The sequence below is a fragment of the Aspergillus alliaceus genome (assembly GCF_009176365.1).
Source record: "Aspergillus alliaceus strain CBS 536.65 unplaced genomic scaffold BDW43scaffold_14, whole genome shotgun sequence".
In the NCBI taxonomy this organism is placed as follows: domain Eukaryota; kingdom Fungi; phylum Ascomycota; class Eurotiomycetes; order Eurotiales; family Aspergillaceae; genus Aspergillus; species Aspergillus alliaceus.
The window spans coordinates 105,279-124,859 of NW_022474697.1; the positions used below are offsets into that span (position 1 = coordinate 105,279).

Genomic DNA, 19,581 nt, shown 5'->3' on the forward strand with positions numbered 1-19,581 from the left:
GCGATCTTGCACATATGACAGATTCTAGAACTTTTGAGTTTTATTTATTCAGCATGTGTCTGGATGGTACACATATAGTTAACACGTTTTCGGCTCATATGCGATTAGAATGGCCGACCTCCTCTGCAAACACTAAAGTGTATGTATGGTTAATTTTGATCGGCATTTTCCTCAGTCGCCCTCTTCTTCTCCCACTGTTCTAGAAACTGCTGTACTTTAGGCCCCCACACTTCTTCCCCAGCCTCTAAATCACGGTACTCAAGTACTTTCTCAGAACCAAGTTCAAAATGTGCCTGGCGTGTTCGAACCAGTTCACTCATAAGAGCACAGCTGCCAACGGCCTTTCCTAAGTCATGCGCCAATGAGCGAACATAGAAACCTGACGAGACGGTCATGATAATCTTAACGGCAGCAGAACGGGGCGGAGGGGTAGATTCGGCTTTCTGCGATGAAGCATCAGATTTATCTTCCACCACATCTGGGGCATCTGACGATGATTGCTCAGCCTGTGCCGGCACCGCTTGGCCCTCAGCAGACACCTTCTGCTTCTTTGCGGATGAAGAATTGTCATTCACCGTTGAGGCTGGCGCTTCGTCTTCATCCGCCTTGAGACTTTCCACAGGTGGGGGTGTTTTGCGTTTGGCCGATGAAGCATCCTGCTCTACTGTCTTCTCGGCTGACCCTGCAGCCTCCGCAGGCGGCGCAACAGGCAGAGCATCATCTTTCGCGAGGAGCTTCTCAGCGACTGCCTTCTCCTCAGCAGCGGCCTCTTGCTCAGGCCACTTGAAGTCATGCGTGCCAGGCTCGTACCACTCAAGAATGCGCAGATCCGTCACCTCCACAGGTCTCTCCTTGATCTCAATCGGCGGCTCCTTGCCCTCGCGAGCGTACTCATAAAGCGGTTTACCCTTGACCTTCAAAGCCGAGAAGATAGGTGGGCGTTGCATAATCTTCCCTCGGAACTGCTCCAGTGCCTTCTCAACTGCTTCGCGGGTAACATGTTTATACGGAGCCCGTCGGACAATCTTCCCCAATCGGTCGTAAGTGTCTGTCTCGGCTCCAAAAAGTACAATCGTTTCGTAAGTCTTGGTACATCCTAAAAAATCAGGGAGCTGTTTTGTGCCTTTGCCCACGGCGGTGACTAGCACACCGGTTGCCAGAGGATCGAGTGTTCCTCCATGACCGATTTTGACATCGAGACGTTGCGTGCGGCGCCGTCTGCGCTGGTACTGGCTCTCGCGGTTTCGACGTTCGCGCTCAGTTTCTAGCCACGGCTTGAAGAGCTTTGAGGGGTTGAAGTGATGTTGAAGGGTACGGATGACATCGGCGGAGGTGACGCCTTGGGGCTTGTGGACGGCTATTATGATTAGTATCTTTCATGTCATTGCGAAAAAGATGAATGGGTTGTGGTATAATATATTGCTATACAGAAAACATACCGAAAATGCCCTCGTAGATCTTTTCTCCAGACATGGTGGTTCGAAAGAGCCTGAAGCCGCGGCGGAATCCCATCAGTCGCGGAGGAGGGAATTGGAGATGGACGTGGATTAGTAGCTTAGGCGAGGTTGCATGCGACCAAATCCAGACATGAGAAGCTCAATGGACCCCAACCCTAAGTTTGAATAGAGAGAGCTCAATTCTACCAACCGGACATCCACAGCACGGAGTTAAGACTGCGACAAAAGTGGAAATCACCAGCGCAGTTTTCTCCCGCTTGCGAAGATGTAAAGCGGTAATACAGACAGCTGGAAGTATGGACCACGTAAAAGTACGTTGTATTTGCGTAGTGCACAATGGGCGCGGAGTACCGTCGTCGTAATTACGAGACCCAATAAATACAAAACCATCAACCACCCTTTGGACTCTCAGGAATCCCAACAACGCCTTTCATAACTCCCTTTCTTCTCTGTTTCCCCCCGTTTCTCGTTGTATTGACCTTCAGGAGCATCCTTGTGACACCTTTCTTGCATGTCGGTCAAGGCATCATGCTACCTCCGGAGACATGACATCGCGAGAAGATAGTGTCCTGGCCGCCAGAGACCCGTCTCTTGCTGACGAGAACGACTGGGAAGAGTTCAGTCTGTCCGAGGTCAGAGTCCTGGTCCCGGGCAAATCCCGCTATGCGAACCTTCTCGCCGCCTCCCCGGACAATCCTGTCCAGGTGACCGGGTGCTTGGATGAGGTGGAGGAGGAGCAGGAATCTCTCGGTGCGCTCCGATCAACAAATGGCTCACATAATATAGTGAACACCCACTTCTAACATTCAAATCGCTGGTTTTAGTACTCGACCAAGACTACCTTACGAAACGAATTGTTCTCGAAAACGTTACGCATTACGCTTACGGCCAGCATGATGATGGTGAAGTCGGCATCTGGGTTGCCGGCCGCGCTGGTTGGTTCTCCATCTCGCCTGCGAGGGGTTACCGGCCTATGTTCAATGATGTGGTGGAGGCCATCGATTTACTATATTTCCTAGCGGATCGACATCAAAAAAGGCGGAGTAAACGGAGGAATTGGAAGCCAAGCCTTGAATACTTGTGTGAGGAGGTCAGTGGATCCTTTCCCGATGCCCTTGATGTGCAGTATCGTCGCTGACATTGACCGCTGGGATAGTACGTGAGCCATACTCATGGCATATGCGAGGATAACGACGATTCCGCCGAGGTCTTTTACAAACATCATCACTTTTTACTCACCCAGATGCTGAAGGGTGAGGAGGGTGTCCAATGGGTTAATACAGATATCTTTGCACATTTCTGCGAAAAGTTTCCGGTATTTTCATCCTCCTTTGGCATAGCACGAAGTACAATAACTTACTAGATGGTTAGGAGGAGTATGAAGAGATCAAGGCCGAACTAGAAGCACCGAAGGCAGAGCCGGAGTCAGACGAAGACAAAACCAACGACGAACCGGAAGAGGTAACCCATGAGCCAGATCCTAGTACCGTCTTTAAAACGCAAACAGATTCTATATACCAGGTAATTCTTGACCTGAAGGAGGCTGGACACTTGGCGAAACGTCAGTTGAACCTTGATCTTGTTACCTCCACGCTAGTGGGGCGTTTTGAGATCGATAGCACAGAATACGCGGAAGACCTTATAGCTTCAAGAGCCGAGGCGATTATAGAGCTTATGGACGAGGCGAAGACGCCAAATTTCGATTGGTCTCGCAAGGTCATATACCGAGAATTGAAAGCCGCCGCGAAGAAACATGGCGTGCAACAGGTAGCGCTCACTCCACTGCGACCTCGTATGTCTAACGACAGCGAGTCATCTGGGGAGGAGAGTGAACATGAAGAAGAACAGCCTCGGCCGCGAAGACGCCGAGTTCGCAAGTCTGTCCTGCGTCCTAAAAGCACGATAGCTAGCAAGAAAATTGGCAAGCGAACGAGGAGCGCCGCAGCGGACGATGAATATCTTTCAGATGACAATCCAGATGCAATGGATGAATTCGAAACACCTAGCAAAGTTCGCGGGCATGATCTTGTCCGTGATCCTTTGTCTACGCGGGCGAAACGCAGAACCCGTTCAATACTCGCCACCTCAGAATCTACACACTTTCACAAAGCAACAGCACTACAGGAAATTCTTCGAAGTCGTAATACGTCGGTCTCTGTTGGTGACCAGGAACTCTCAGAGTCAGATGGCCCTAACGGCAAAGAAGCAACATCTGATACATGGGTATGCCAAGTCCGGGGTTGCGACAGAGTTATTAATAAGAGCAATACAAATCACGGCAAGGAGTTGATCCGGGATCATACACTAGTTCATGCAGATGATGCCAAGGCTAAAATGGATCTTGTCCTTTCGGAACATCAACTTAATCTAGGGTTTCGTGTCGACAGCCTCCTTGATCACATTCGGGAAATGAGCGGGTTGGATATTACAGCTATGGACGGGTCAACGAATGGGACTACTGGGATTGGGGCATAGCTGCAAGGCAGCACGTTACGATTTTGATAATATCCTTATTCAATACCAGCATATTTTTTTCTACACTAGACCGTTATTGCCACAATTAGTCGTATTTGTAATACTTATCTCACTTCCTTAGAGACTATGGTAGTCATCATTCTTGGTATCCTTGGAACGGGGCGCCAATGATTCTTGTTACACTCGCCAGTAGGGTGTTGTGCACGATAAACGTCCTCAGGTACTGAACGAAGGTGAATGAAACTATATATCTCAGTCAACCTTGTTGTTTCAGGGTACACATAAGCAAATGGCAGCAGTGTGACGCCCTTGATTCGCTGTTCACGCTACGTAAGCTCGCAATAGAGGTTGCCCATTCATCAGCGGTAACAATTTGTAGCGAAAATCGACCATACCCATCTTCTTCGTCTTGTGAGGAGTTGGGCTCGCAATGTTGACTTTAACCGCGACACGTTGCTCGGAGCAAGAGTCCCGAGTGAGCCATACACTCGAGTAGCCTCCATAACCCAGTTTATCAGCGATACGATATCGACTGTGTAGCACGTTGCCAACCATGATAGGATGATACCCGCCTGGTTCATATAACAGCATTGCTTAAAGCACGGGTTGAGACTTGAACACTTCTTCGGCAGGGGGCATTGGTTGGCGACAGATAAGTGCTTCCTATATCACCATTTCCATGTCAATCCTTTTTATTTGACTATCCTCGCTCGGTTATTATGCGTTGTCTTGGCGTGTATGGCCAGCACGTCCTGCTCTCAGAAGATAGAAAGACCTCGAACGTTTCTATCCCACTAGCCCGTGAAACGATGTAAAGAGGGAGGATAGACCTTTCTTTTCTTCCTTTTTTTTGCCTTTCTTATGATTTTCTCCTATGCGGCAGCTCATCTGGCTAGATCATTGGCTCGGCTATTGCCTAGACCCTCGGAGTGGTCAGGAACCCAGCGCAGCTCAAGCTAAACTTTTGAGCAGCGTATCGTCAATGATTTTCTGCCAATATAGCCATCGCTTCATCCGCAGTGTCCTAGGTCTCTAGGAATTTTTCGATATACCGAAGTACCTCCCTGCAGTCAGATAATATGATAATTCGTCGGGGAATATCAGTCTCTTTTTTGTAACAAACGCAGAAATTCCGGCCGCTGCTAGAATAGCGAAGAACTCTTCTGTTCCTGAAGAACACATCGGTGATAGAGCAAATATTCTACAAATCGACTCTGAGCCTGTCGACTATCACTTATACGTGACAGTAGCTCCCGATATTGAAGCCCAGTCGACCACGGAGGCATCAGTCCACGTCACACGTGTATCGTCAGAGCCTGAATCCGGTATTTCTTCAGGTAGTTCCGAGCGTGGGCGAGAGCATCATCGCATCCATCTATGACAATATGTCCATAGAATATAACGGGCGAAACAGTCGATATTTCCGGTCGAGAATCAGTTCAAGGGGCCTGCGCGAATCTGGCAAGTAATTAGTCTTCCTCGAGTAGTCCAAGAGAATTATCGGTTTTGATATCTAGTGAAAGGGAATCTATGTCTTCAAACATCTCTGAGGATGCTTTTTCCTAGCTGTAAGCTTTTATGTTATTCGATTCCATCTTCGTCTGCCTGGGATTGTTGTGGTCCACTAGGCGGGAGTATTTGAATCTTTGGAGTGTTAAAAACAGGATGAGTCACGCTTTCTATCATACACCAGAAGTACTAGCACATATAATGTACGCACGTAGTCTTCACGTATGTTCAGCCTATTTATGTATGTATATATATAGCCCAAGAAAGTCCACTAGTAGAATGAAAATATCGCCGATTATCTAAATTTGTCATATACAAACTAATAAAGGACTATTTTGCCAGCACTTGGCATCTTCCTAGTGTAATTAAGCGGGTAAAGTATAGTAACCTATGATCTGGCCAGACGTGCCTATCACGTCAACATCAGCATCAACACTAACATCAACATTACTATATAGTTCAATTAAAGGCTCGAACAAAGTTTACGAACTAGGTGTATATTCTAGCCGCACAGAAATATTGCCACATCTCCGGGGCGGTAGCTCAGTGGATAGAGTGGAAGATTGCAATTAACCTCAGTGGTTGCTACTATTGCAAGCTATCTTTAGGTCGCCGGTTCGATCCCGGCCCGTCCCTGTTTGTTTTTTTCTTTTTGCCCTTCTCAAACCAAAAAGAACCCCCTTTTTGTCACATTCAAAACCAAATTATCAATTATGTTATATATCAGTGACGGTGCTGGCTGTCACGTGTAGATAGTACAAACTTAGCTGCTTCTATACAGTCGACCCAAGAGACTCAGACCCAGTCTTCCATACATTCCGGCTAGGCAGACTCTCCCAACTCTGTTGGCAAACTTCTGCCACTACCATGCCTGTCCCGTAGTGGTAAAACTTACAATCATTCCATATTACCTCCGCAGGCCAGTAAAGGGGCATATTTAGCTCAGTACGCCACCACGCCTACCGAATAAGCGATAATGGGGCTCTTGAGAACCATTGCACTGGTTATTCTGGGAGTTTCTGGCTTCACTTTTGTTGCCCTGTTTGGGAGGCTGCCAGCGTTCCGGTAAGGCGTGATAGCCTATTGATTTCATCTGCTATGGCTGATGGATATTCCTATACAGCAAAACCCCTGTCGGCTTACTCCACAGAGTTATTTGCATACATATTCCAAGCGGGATAGCTTTTCTTGATTCTCGTTTATTAGGTGGCCGACTTGTGCACTTGTGGAACCGGTCCGGTAGCTATATATTTCACGAGAATCATCCGCTGGTCCTTGTGAGTTCTAAGACCAATGTTACAACTTTCATCTTGCTAATCTCCCTCATAGATATTCTTTGCATCACTTCTCATTACAGGACAATGTATGTTCATTCCGAGTGCATGGCCCAGAGTCTCCACAGTCCATTGGTTCTGCATACCGATCGCTGTAACTCTTCCATATATTTTCCTTTATGCGAGCATTGTCACAAAATCGTTCATCACCCCCAAGAATCATACGGAAGAGATGGAACGCTATCCGTTTGATAAGGTCATCTTCCACCCGGGTCGCTACTGTAGCTCGTGTAAATTCACCAAACCGGCACGGAGCAAGCATTGCAGTTTCTGCAAAGCATGTGTCTCTCGACATGACCATCATTGCGTGTGGCTAACTAATTGTGTTGGCTTGAATAACTACCGCTATTTTATAGCATTGATTTTCTCTCTTTGCATAATGCTGATCTACGGTTCTTGGATTGGCTTTTCCCTTCTGTCCCAGACATGGGAAGAGGTAATCCCCCCAGACTCACCATTGCGGACGATGACACAAAGTTGGACAGTGTTCTTAAATGTGTGGACTGCGGTGATTTCCATGGATCTCCGTGTTGGAGGCATTACTCTATTAATGTTCATGACCGCACCTTTGGCGATGGCATTTCTTGTGTATCACACCTATTTGGTTTGGGCTGGTATGACTACCAACGAGAGTGCGAAGTGGTCTGATTGGAAAGAAGATGTTGCCGATGGTATGGTTTATAGATCAACTAAGGCTGAGGCGTATGGTAACTCGCCTTTGCTGCGGGAATATCAAAATTCTCAAACACTCTGGCCGGTAAGTAGTGACCAGGTGCTCATCTTGACAGAAGGTGAGGCACCGAGGGTGGGCTTCATATTTTCCCCCGATTCCAATGAAATTCGCCAGCCCAATGATGGAGAGGCGTCTATTGATGAGAAATGGACCCTGGTGCGCAATATGAGGGAAATCGACAATATCTATGATCTTGGGTTTTGGGATAACCTCCGCCACGCCTTTGGGTTGTCTACTCGACGGACGGTATCATAGGATTGAGTATCAGCGTTGAATTTACAAGGGACTCAACTGTATCGTCTCCTACCACTTATTATATCTATCCATAGGTCACATTCTTATACATAAGACACTTTTGGAGGTCATGGACCAATCATTGTGAGGGAGCAGCCGGCGGGACCGGAGCCGGAAAAATAAATTCACTTTTCGAATGGCGTTCCTATCTTCCCCACTCAACTCATTTATTCTAAGTGTCTCTCACAAACAGCTTCGTCGCATAATCTTTGGGCGCACACTCTCACGGCCTCAGCTAAAATGGCAGACTGGACAGCTGCAGAAATGAAGCCAAAATGCACACCCGCCGAGCTCATGCTAAAGGTTATCCTGACGGGAACTTTAAGTCACTATGAGACTCGTGGGATGATCGACGATAAACGCCTAGAACATATGTTATCGGCCGGAAAACAGATACTGTACAAGACACACCAGGAGAGCGATGTTAGGTATACTTCTTCCTTCTATAATTAGCCACTCTTTTGTATCCTCACACCTTACATACTGACTATGTACGTTCTTCTGACAGACACAATCTGGGCCTCTCCCCAGACATTTGGCAAGGCTTCACGGATGTGTTGACGAAAGCAATTCCCGTGTTAGAATCACAGTCATTTGCTTGGAAGTGCCCCCCGACTGCCAACTATGATCATTCCTCCTCCAACTTGATAGCCTACAATTATTTTTCACTTGTCAAGGATATCGAACGTCTAAATGATTTGTGTACCATCGCCCGTAACCTCCTTGCGACAACAAAGAAAGCGCAGAACATGGCGGCGGAAAAGGGTTTCGACCAAAGGATCTTAGCACTGGTGGACACATGTGTTAGAGTAACCGCCCGCGGCTTTGATGGAGAAACGAATGCAAGGAATGAAGAGCGCTGGCAGAAAGTGGTCAACCTTTATAAGCGCTTGTTGATTACGTGCCTCCAGTTCCTTCACAATTTCATCATGCACAACGAGCAGCGGAAGATGGTGCTTTGGTTAGACCTTTTCGGATACCATTCCACCGGCGATTCGAACATCATTCAACCTAGGGAGCCTCTCGATCCGGCCAGTGGTCAGCCTGAGGGCGCGGCACCGATTGTCAAGACTGGAGAGAGAATCGTCAACCCACCGATTAGAGCGCTTTACGACCAGACAGCGGAGGACTTGCTACTGGAGACTATCTCCAACTTCCCCAGAGAGCCAGCCACAATTAAGGAAGAAGCGGCAATGTTACTTCTCGCAAACATAAAGGACCACATGGAGAAACTTCTTGGACGCGATCTTACGGCGATCCAAGAAATGGGCAAGGACCCGGAACAAGTCAAGGAGATTCGTGCTGCCCTTACGGCGATACTCGGTGCAAAGGTCGATGGATTCTCGGACCTTCAAGATAGAGCTAAAGATCTCCCCCCAGCCCTTCCTGAAGACGAACCGCCGCGCAAAAAGGCCATACTTACAATAGATCGAAGCTCGACGGCTGGGTTTCCACGTATTTGCTGGGCTGACCTGCCCGACCTCAACGCATATGGCGCCCTTGCTGCAGGGGATGCGACTGTCATGGAAGAAGATACAAGCATGCCGCGGTCTGCGCAATCAGCTGCGGAAACACTCCAGGAGGCGAAGGATGAGCTAATGGCACGGCTTCAAGAGTCCTCTCAAATCGGTGGTGACGGCGACCAGGACTACGATACCGGCGATGCTGGAACTGTTGGCGACGACGATTCACGTAGTCTTGAAGCCGTAGCGGATGGAAGCATGGAAGAGGAAGAGGAAGAAGAAGATGAGGACGACGATGATTACAGAGGCCGTCCAGGCGATCAACAACGTGGGCTATTGACAGACATCCCCCTAGTGTTGGGCCCTGCAGAGATAGAGGCGCTTCCGATGATCATCCAAGCCGGCATCGTCGACAGCTTTGGGCTGAAGGGTGGCGAAAGGACTGGCACAAGGAATATGCAGTCCCTTAGATGCCACATACTGCTAACTCAGGAGACGGGCCGGAATCTTCTCCGGGAACTCCTGATCTTTATTGCCGCATGGGACCTCCCCGATGACGAACTCTACTTCAAGATGATGGTGCAAATTATGGACGCAGTTCTGAGGAACGGCCTCATGTCCCATGCCTATTCGGACTTCGGCCAACCAAAGGACATCATCTCTCCGGCTCAGGCGGTCGTTGTCAAGATCCTCACACATATCTTTAGAGCCAAATACTCTCCTGCTTCCGTCACAGGATCGACGCAAGCCAATTCATCAAAGAATCCAGCGCCGCTCTCCAGGGTTGATATACTCACAGTCCGCTACATATTCACCATCTTCCGCGGCAACATTATTCCAGAAACCTGCGCTTTAATCTACCTTCAAGGCCAGATCCGAGCCGGACGGGCACTTCCCGAGGACTTCCCACTGAACCTGTGGGATATGGAACGGGTTTACGAAGGTGTCTACCAGTTCTTAGAGTTTTTCGCTGTACTTACTGAGAACAATGACTGGAAGAACTTGCTAGTTAAGTGGGAGATTGTCTACGATCTCGTCACCTTGATCAAGGAACTTGAAGCCAGCATTCCCAAGGGACAATTGAGCCAATTGTCGCTCGGCCACAACAGCCCTTCAAAGGAATCTCAACCGATCATAGTCCCTGGGCCGGTGGCGATTGAGCGACCTTACGATCCAAGCGATCCGGATCCTGTTGATGGCGGTGCCGGGTCTAGAGCTGAATCGCCTCCGATAACCGAAGATCCTTCTGAATTTGAGTGGCGGAATCTTAAGAAGCTTGTTGTGCTCGTCCTTTCATCCCTCGTGTGGAAGTGCCCAGAGGTACAAGATCAAATCCGTCGACATGGCGGTGTTGAGACTATCCTATCATGCACCAACTTCGACGCGCACAACCCATACATCAAAGAGCATGCTGTCATGTGCCTAAAGTTCTTATTGGAGGGCAACCGTGAGAACCAGAAGCTTGTCGAAGAGCTAGAGGCACGGGAAGTAGTAAAAGACGAGGACGGACTATTAGAGAGGAGCGGATTCGAAGCCGTGATCGACAAGACCGGCAAACTGGCCATCCGACCCAGGGACGGGTCCGGAGAGCAGAAATAGCATACAGGAGTCACTGACTGGAGTCATTCATGTACAGTAAGCATCAAGCATTAACATAGGTAGACAAAAAGTATCGTGCAATGAGAGAGCATCAGCATAGCATAACTACATCAATCATCAAACCATATATCACTCATAATCATTCTTTCATATTCTTTTCTTCACTCTCCCCAATATCAAAAAGCCTCCCTCCCCCATTCCAAACCCCACCCTAAATATAACAACACCAAAACATATAATAATAATAACACCCTATTTATTGTTCAACCATACATACCATCCCACTCCTCCTCCTCATCCTCTACCGGCTTCCTCCTCTTAGCGTCCTCCTTCGCCCTCTCCTGCTTCGCAAAATCCACCCGATCAAGCGGACACGTCCCCCTCAACCTCAACCACGGCCTCACACATTCCAAATCAAAAACATGCGTTGAATGACACGGCAACCGCACAACAAGTGGATACTTATCCTCCAAAAAGCTATTCCCGCAAATCGGACAACTCTGATCCTTCTTCAACGCCGCCTTCGGCACCCGATCCAGCACTACCCATATCATACCCATTAGCATCATCCAAACCGAACCCCGACATAATCCAAAAAAGGAGGGAGGGTTCAAAAAGAAGATAAACATACTATCACAGAACTCTTCACTAACACCCTCGATCTCCCTCGGCGGCGTCTCTGCCTCACTTAGTAAGCTCTGAATCATCTGCGTGAGGAGACCATCGCTAGAGCCTTCGGTCAGTTCCGAGCCTGGACCTTCACGGCGCATCCATTCAAAGGCCTCGGCGAGGGAGTAGAAGGCTGCGCTGACGTCGCGAGGGACCGGTACGGCGTGTTCTCTTGTGCGGGACTCGTCGGGGGTGATCTCTGAGAGGGTGGCGAAGAAGGTGGAGAGGTCGGGGCGGTGGCGGTGGGTTGGAGGGGTTATTGTGCTTGGGTCTGTTGTGTTGTGTTCGACTTTTTTTTTTTGAGTTATTGTTAGTTGGGGGGCTGGTTTGTGGATTGAAGAGGGGTGGGGGATTACCTTCGTAGGTGGACATTTTGGCGGTTTGGGGTTGAAGATTGGGGGTTTCAAAGTAGTGAGAGGGGCACGGGCCCGGTTTCTTGAGGGTTGGTCTCTTGGTTTTTGTGAATTTGGGGGTTGGATTAAATGTGGTGTAGGGGGAGAGTGGGAGTAAATAGCTGTTAAAGCTGTGGTTGTCCGGCGAGGTTATGCGGAGGCAGCACCCGATAACGCGTTTTGGTGCGGAGTCAGAAATCCTAAACGGGGTGGGGATTTAAGGCACCGTATGACGCATTGGTTTGGTTTTATGTATTTCTACTACTGTTTGACTTGAGTTACTGTTGGGTTTGTTTATTTTCATGTCGATTTTTTGCTATTATGTTCTATTTGTAGTGAGTTGTGGTGGGTAGATTGTGGAAATATACTATATTTCTGTTTAAGCATGCATTCATGGTAGATAGATATGAGATGCGAAAGGCTCCACAACTTCCTTATATGGAATTTAATAGCTGAAGTCTTCATACACTACGTTCTTCCCAGTAAGCCAGTTCAGTACCGAACTCTTTAAAGAAGAGCCGCCACAGAAGTACCACACGTCCGCCAATGATAGATCCAGATCGCTAGCTTCCATTCGGCGACGTTCGACTTGCGTTCCAGATGAAGTGACAGCCACTAACTGTTGGGCAGTTTCCTCGTTCTGCGGCTCAGGTCCAGTAATAAAAAGGCTCGTAGATTGGGGTATCTGAGGAAACCTCTTGAACGTGTCCAAAACCAGGCCGAGATCTCGAATAGAGACGGACCACAGTAATTGCAAGTCACTAACATGGATGTCCGGAAGCTGCGCAAGGAGCGGCGTAATTCCGATCCCTCCTGCTATGAATGGGAGTTTGTCGTGTCCGCCTGGTGTCTTCAAATGAAAGTCGCCACCGAAGCCTTTCAAGGGAACCTCTAAGCCGGCTCGCTCGTTGATCCCCCAAAGGTAATCCGTCACACTGCCGTGTCGGCGAGCGGTTATCTCAAACTCCGTGGAATGATTTTGGACTGGGTATGATGAAATTGTAAAAGTCCGGATATAGTCATCGTTAATACTCAATGGGTCGTCATCCCTCATGTGGCTATAACCCATGTCTAACTCATCCTGGAAGGAAAGAGTAGCATATTGTCCAGGCAACCATGTCCCAATCTTTGATGGGTCGTATATTTGGAAACGAAACCGGCAAATTGTTGGAGTAAGCAATTCCTTCTTTATCAACGTGGCTGTAGCAGATGATTTCCCTTCACCTATAGCAGCAGGGCTAGCCTTTTCTGTAGCCAAGTATCGTACGCTTGGGTTGTATGGAGATCGCGGTCCTGCAATACCTCGGAATGCTAGGGATTTCTCTACGTATCGAGCCGTGGTGACGGTCACTTTCACGACCAGATTGGATCGCGGAAGGAGAGCAGCGGCCTCCTTACCTATGAGGACCTCGGTTTGTCCGGTGAGGTAAAGTGCATTACCTGTTTCAAAATCCGGAAAGACATACCCTGCTAGAGGAGTTGTTTGAAGGTTACCCAGGGTTTGATATAAACGATTGCCGGAATATTCCGGATACGCGAATACAGCCCCGCTGGGCTCGTTAGATATAACACGAACAAAGCCTGGAGGCCCGCCACGGATGTTGGTATCCATATCCACATCCCCATGACGTGAGGATATGAAAAGCGTGTCTGCACGGTTAAGGAACTTCAACGCTTCAGGAGGGAGTTGAGGGGAGTCGGAGATCATTCTTGGAGAAGGCAGAGTGGGGACGATGTCTCTTGTATTCAAATATTTGGGACAGTTGCCTGTAGCTGTAAGTACCCCCCAGATAAAGCTATTCTACTTTTGATTCTTACCAAGGCTTGCTTCGATGTGCACCAGCAAGTGGGCAAACCCTGCTCCGTCGGAGTCATTTCGGTTCTCCGGACCAGGTTCAATCGATCCAGCGATTTTCCTGCCGAAGAGCTTTGCTCTTCTGCGATTCGCTAGATCGACAACTAAGCCGGAGACCAACTGCCCGGGCTCTTCTGGGCCATCGTGTAGTAGTATATCCGCTAGAGGATCATATTTGCTATCCACAGGGGTCCTAATCTCGACTCTGGATTGAGAACATGGGGTAGCAAAGCCTACTTCACCACCCCAGAGTGTTGACCACGGCCTTCCCTCTCGATCAACGGCGCCAATCGCGAGCAAAGGGGAGTTTAAGAGTAAATAAGTCGCTCCGTAACTAAGGGAGGGCACAGTGGGGTTGATAGCATTGACATGGGGTGGAATGCGCAGCTTGCTGCGCATCTGAAGTTCGCCATGATGCCAGGGAAAGGTACCAGTTAGGAGGGACGTCATTGTTTGATAGTACGAAAGAAGAGCGTAGATCTCATAGTGAGGTATTATTGATCATTGATATTTATAGATGGAGAGACTCTCCTGGGGATTTTCATTGAGGCTAACAGAGCCGACTGCATTGGTCAGCAACCGGGTATCGACTTTTCGCCATTGTTTTGTGAGATTTCAATGACCGAATGGCATCATTGCCTCTTTCTTTCAACACCACATCTTAAAAGAGGGGGAGATGTTTGGTTGGTTTGTCTGCATCTGTGGCGGGAATCCAGAACATATCACGTGAATATAAGAACGAATGATCCTGTGACCAGTCCATCTCACCCAGAATACTAGGGCTTGTCATTTGAACTCGGGTGTTGTTAGTGGCCTAAATAGTGTTACGGGAAGCATCACCCTTTCCCGGAATTCATGAGTAAGCAACTTGCCTTGACAGCTTAGCCTTAGGCTATGACGCAGAACATGCCAGCGTACCTAAAAGCTCATGTGGGGGTGCATACTCTTCACGTGACTGACGAGAGTATTAATAAGACGTAATAGCTCGCAAGACCTTTTAAATATTGTCGCGTACATCTGAAATTCATTTTCCTCCATACTTTCTTTCCACTCCACAATATTTTCGAAAGACTTAAGCAGCTACAATGACTGGTATTTGAAAATTAGAACACACCTTAGGATGGGGCCGTGCGCCCGTCCTACCGCCTACCCTTTTTACTATGGTAAGCGGGACTGAGGCAACCGCGCGCGCGTAGTTGAATAGGATCACATATATATTCTGAAGCTTTTCAACTCTATACAATATGCCTAAATGTAGGGTGTTGTGATCTCAGGGGAAAGATGGGCAGGATGAGGCTGTATCAGCTACACGTACGTAGCCTACTGAGGACCGGATGCCATTCTGATAGGTGCTCAATTCTATGGACGACTATATCAACTATCTTGAGAGCTTCTTCTTCTCTTTTTCAACTACTAATGGGTGAAGCCTTCAGGGGCTGAAGGAGTGGGTGATCCGGCCAAGCCGCTAGGCGATCACGTGTCTCCTATAGATTCATATCACTCCCCTTCGTTCAATACCCCGAAACGAATGAAATGAAGCTATTATAGTTTCCTAAATAGGAAATAAAGCAAAAGCATAGAACTGATGTGTAGGGGTGTTGAATGCCTTTATCTTATTAGTCTGAGGATCTTGATGTTGTATCATAGAACCTTATTTTAACTCCAGCTGCAACATTCTGATTAACTGCTTTAAGCTATCAGCCTTAGTTGCCTTGGTCAGTCCATCTGCAGCCATTTCAGATGTAGGGACGTAGAATGGCTTGATATCGCCATGCTCGATGAAATCATGAATAGCATGATATTATACACAAATGTGCTTGCTGCATAGGTGGTTGACTGGATTGGATGCTAATGCTAAAGCACCTTGATTGTCAATTCCCAATCAGGTTGGTAAAGTGCTTTCGCTGATCCCTATGTTAGTTGGCTCTTTGGGACACTTCCGGATAGCTGCTAGGAAATATCTGATCCAGATAGCCTGCTTTGATGTCTCTGCAGCTGCGATATATTCTGCCTCAGTAGTAGACATAGCGGTGATAGGTTGCTTCCTGCTACACCAGCTAATCGGCCCGCCTGCCATCATGAATATATAAGCACTTGTTGAGTGATAGTTCGTGGTATTTCTGTATGATAAATCTGAATAGCCTACTAGCTCATTACTTCCCTTTGCGCTGTATATGATACCATAGATAATAGTTCCCTTAACATAGCACAATAGTTGTTTTGAAGCTCTGAGATGGACATCTCAGGGATCTGCAAGATACTAACTTAATCAGTTGACAGTAAACTGTATATCTGGTCTGGTATCACCAGCAAGATATATGAGTTGTCCGATAATCTTTCTAAACTTGCTATATAGATCACGGGTGAGCTTCCTAGATAATCTATTATCCAGATCAATACTAGGGCTAAGTGGAATAGCTTAGGGTATTAATTCAGTCATTCCAAATTCCTCTAGAATAGATTGTGTGTAGAATTCTTGGTCAAGTTGTATAGAGTTCTTGTTCCAGGTAATCTGTATTCCCAGTATCTTCTGTGCAAGTCCTAGATTCTTTATGGGATAAAAATGCTTTAACTAATCTTTTGTGGACTTAATGTCTCTAGTATCTTTACTAAAGATCAGGATATTATCCACATAGAGTGCTATAATAACCTCCTGGTCATTGATAAAGACTCCAGAATCTACTGTACTTTGTTGGAAACCAATAGATATAACAAATCTCTTGATCTTCTGGTTCCAGAGATAGGTGGATTGTCAGAGACTGTACAATAACTATAGGATCTTGTATACATTATTTGGATTATGGGAATTAGGACTAACTCCTTCTGGAATCTCTATATAGATCTGCTTATCAATTCTTGACCCAATATAGGTATTTGTTATATCAAGCAAATGTACTTTTAGACTATAGGTTACTACTAAAGCAAATAGGATTCAGAGACTTTCCAATCAGATAACTGGGATAAACATATCTTCATAGTCTAATCCTTCCTGTTAAGAAAAGCCTCGTGCCACTAGTCAAGCTTTAAATTAATTAATTTATCTATCAGCTAAATATTTGATATTAAAGACCCATTTAGTTAATATCATAGCTTGATCTTTATGTCTTTTGACATATCTCCAGGTTCTAAATTAAATTAGATTATTTAGCTCAAGCTTGATAGCTTCTTTCTATTTAGCTCTATAGATGGGATCATTAACTGCCTCTTTATAAGTCTTTAGAATGGGGATTATATGCCCATTAAGCTCCTCATTAGCTTTAGCCTTGAAAGTATCCTGATCACTAAGATAAAGCTCTAGTACTACAGCTAGATTAGCCACCTCATTAATACGCTACTGCTCTACAGTAAGCTGTGGAGAAGGATCCTTATCTGCCTCCCTCTCTTCTCTACAGCGCTGGGCTCATGGCTTTCGCCCATAGATAGCCTCTATCTGTTTCAACTCAATAACTGCCTGAGTAGGCTTCCGAATTCGGCTTGGTCAGTGTGTATCAGAGGTTTCAATTGATATCGGGAGTGGTGGTAATGATAATGGTGCAACTGGCCTTATTGGGCTTAGTTGAACAGGCAGGTCAGATCGGCTTATCAGTGATTCAATCTCTGGATACTGATTGGTTGAATCAGAATTCTGACCGCCTTCAGATCTAATTCTGCTGCTTTCAACTTCAGCTTCATTATCAATATCACGCTCATCAACAGCGCCTCCGGCGCTTGTGTTGACTACGCTATCAACGCTTCCATTTTTATTACTTGCACCATTTCCTGCGCTCTTAATAGGCGCTTTAATGATGCCTCCCCCAGTTCCTATACTAGGAACTCCTAAATCCCTTTGGAATACAGGTTTGTCCCTGATATCTTGAACTCCTGGTTCCTTACTAATGAAACCTCGCTTATTTTCCAGGAATATAGGATTTGTCACCCGGTAGATCTTCCAGTCTTTCTTTGCCATAACCAAATAATAGTTTCTGCTTGACTTATATCCTATAAATACTTTCTCAATAGCTTATAGTTCTATCTTATCATTGGTCTTTCTATAGAACCATACTCTAGAGAACGGAATTCAAAGCTTTAATATCTCTGGGGGATGATCTATCCATATCTCAAAGAGTGTTTTCTTGGTGCCTCGCACCCGGACTGTTCTATTTCTAAGGTAGATGGCCATTCTGATCGCGTACAGCCAATACTCCTTAGGAATATCTGTATCTATCAGGATCGCTTGTGTTATCTCTAGAAGATATCTATTTAATCTCTCAGCCACGCTGTTCTGCTGGGGCATATCAGGCTCTGTGAATTTAATTATAATGTCTTTTCTTAAGGTCTATAGCTCTATTACCTTGAATTCCTTTACATTATCAGTCTGAATGACAAGCAGTTTGACACCTTGCTCATGTTCTGTCTGGGCTAACTATTTCTCTAAGATAGCTCTCACTGTGGCAGTTTCCTGATCCTTTGTCAGATAGATCCACGAGAACTGTGTACAGTTATCAGTCAAGAAGAGATAATATCTTCACTTCTCATGAGTCTTTGCCTTACTATATAGATCCTAAAAATCTATATAGACTTGCTTTAAGGGCCTCAATACTCTAGGGACTGTCTGATAGTTCTGTTTCTTCACACTCTTTGCCTGTATATATGTCTTACAGGTCTTCAGTTCCTCTATTACTTCTTTCTCTAGCTTAAGTCCCATTCTTTTTACCATATACTTGAACCTGGCCTTTCCTGGATAGCCTAATTGTCAGTGAAGCAGTTCCCAATCTATCTGCTTTACAAGCCTTACAGATTCTCTTCCTGGCTTCTCAAGCCTTATGGCTAATGTATTCTTACTTCCTATCTAATCTAGATAGCTTATATAACTGATATTATACTCTCTTACTAGAATATCTTCTCTTCTCTTAAAGAATCAGTATTTCTTTCTTATATACTCATTTCAAATACCTGTATCCTGCAGTACTTAGGTCAATAGGAGAGTCTGTCTCATCCTAGGCATATATAATACATTCAAAATCTTTGCCACTTTTCTACTGCTCAATAGGATTCTCATCGTATCTCTGCTGGCGATTTCTATGGATTTTCTAGCTGTTTCTAAGCTGCCTCCATACCTCTGATCTAATGACTTAAATAGATCAATCTTGCTGCTGTAGGTGCTTGTCACTCTGCTATTAATAATAGGGTTATCGCTTTTCTTTACTTGGTAGGCTCTTTCATTGCTTTTCTCTCCAAGCAAGTGTTCAAATCAATTACTGATTTATTCTTTCAATTGAACTCAGTAGGCACTTTCAAACGCCCTATATGCCCTTTCTCTATAAACTCAGTAGGCACTATCACTGGCAGAACTCCTGCTGCCATCACTCAAGCTACTATTGGTATCAGATCCTTTATTTACTGTACAGGCCTTGCCTCTCTAGTGTTCTCTATAGCCTCTGCGGCCCTTATCTCTGGCCTTTTCTCTATAGCTTCTCTTTGGATCTCGGCGCTTTTGTCCATTTGTCTTATCTTGCTCCTTATCTCTCTTAGGAGCCTTGCAGTCTCTTGCAAAGTGGCCTATCTTGCCACAATTAAAGCATCCTTTTTGTTCAGCTCAGTTTGCAGCTTCATCAGCTATCTCTCTTGTACTAGTCCCTAGCTGTGACTCTTTCTACTACAGTCTTGATAGAATCAATCCTCGCTCAAGCTTGATATTGCTGAATAGAGAATCTCTTATAGTCCCATATTCCTCAGGTAATCTATTCAGAAATATAGTGAGTATTATCAGCTTATTAAACCTATGTTTCTGGTTACTAATCTTATACAGATCAGCATTCATC

General features: G+C 46.2%; 5 protein-coding genes and 1 non-coding gene across 6 annotated transcripts; 3 read left to right on the forward strand and 3 right to left on the reverse strand.

The window, feature by feature from the left end:
- Positions 1–149: 149 nt before the first annotated feature.
- Positions 150–1,473, reverse strand: BDW43DRAFT_309710 (pseudouridine synthase PUS4; the record flags this gene model as incomplete). Its single annotated transcript, XM_032046759.1, has 2 exons — positions 150–1,357; positions 1,440–1,473. 2 exons carry the CDS (start codon positions 1,471–1,473, stop codon positions 150–152), a joined length of 1,242 nt encoding a protein of 413 aa, XP_031901710.1.
- Positions 1,474–2,002: 529 nt separating this feature from the next.
- BDW43DRAFT_309711 (uncharacterized protein) lies at positions 2,003–3,932 on the forward strand (the record flags this gene model as incomplete). The annotated part of the gene is made up of 4 exons (XM_032046760.1): positions 2,003–2,207; positions 2,282–2,547; positions 2,614–2,772; positions 2,829–3,932. 4 exons carry the CDS (start codon positions 2,003–2,005, stop codon positions 3,930–3,932), a joined length of 1,734 nt encoding a protein of 577 aa, XP_031901711.1.
- Positions 3,933–5,973: 2,041 nt separating this feature from the next.
- Positions 5,974–6,077, forward strand: BDW43DRAFT_t88. Its single transcript has one exon. It is a non-coding gene; the product is annotated as a tRNA-Cys (tRNA).
- A 340-nt stretch (positions 6,078–6,417) lies between these two features.
- BDW43DRAFT_299239 (uncharacterized protein) lies at positions 6,418–10,864 on the forward strand (the record flags this gene model as incomplete). Its single annotated transcript, XM_032044691.1, has 6 exons — positions 6,418–6,506; positions 6,565–6,718; positions 6,771–7,754; positions 7,996–7,999; positions 8,038–8,230; positions 8,311–10,864. The coding sequence occupies 6 exons, from the start codon at positions 6,418–6,420 to the stop codon at positions 10,862–10,864; spliced, it is 3,978 nt and encodes a 1,325-aa protein (XP_031901712.1).
- Positions 10,865–11,052: 188 nt separating this feature from the next.
- On the reverse strand, positions 11,053–12,095 carry BDW43DRAFT_45410 (uncharacterized protein). Its single transcript, XM_032050082.1, has 3 exons — positions 11,890–12,095; positions 11,496–11,822; positions 11,053–11,405 (listed from the first exon to the last, which is right to left on the reverse strand). The coding sequence occupies exons 1-3, from the start codon at positions 11,903–11,905 to the stop codon at positions 11,128–11,130; spliced, it is 621 nt and encodes a 206-aa protein (XP_031901713.1). The 5' UTR covers positions 11,906–12,095; the 3' UTR covers positions 11,053–11,127.
- Positions 12,096–12,273: 178 nt separating this feature from the next.
- BDW43DRAFT_271687 (putative oxidoreductase, FAD-binding) lies at positions 12,274–14,539 on the reverse strand. The gene is made up of 2 exons (XM_032041463.1): positions 13,744–14,539; positions 12,274–13,692 (listed from the first exon to the last, which is right to left on the reverse strand). Exons 1-2 carry the CDS (start codon positions 14,228–14,230, stop codon positions 12,371–12,373), a joined length of 1,809 nt encoding a protein of 602 aa, XP_031901714.1. The 5' UTR covers positions 14,231–14,539; the 3' UTR covers positions 12,274–12,370.
- Positions 14,540–19,581: the final 5,042 nt, after the last annotated feature.

Excerpts from the sequence above, each read along its gene's own strand:
- BDW43DRAFT_271687 (XM_032041463.1), bottom strand. The coding sequence starts at position 14,230 with ATGACGTCCCTCCTAACTGGTACCTTTCCCTGGCATCATGGCGAACTT. Across the intron at positions 13,693-13,743 it reads GCACATCGAAGCAAGCCTTG|GCAACTGTCCCAAATATTTG; the intron begins GTAAGAATCAAA and ends TTACAGCTACAG.
- BDW43DRAFT_45410 (XM_032050082.1), bottom strand. Across the intron at positions 11,406-11,495 it reads TAGTGAAGAGTTCTGTGATA|TGCTGGATCGGGTGCCGAAG; the intron begins GTATGTTTATCT and ends TGATATGGGTAG.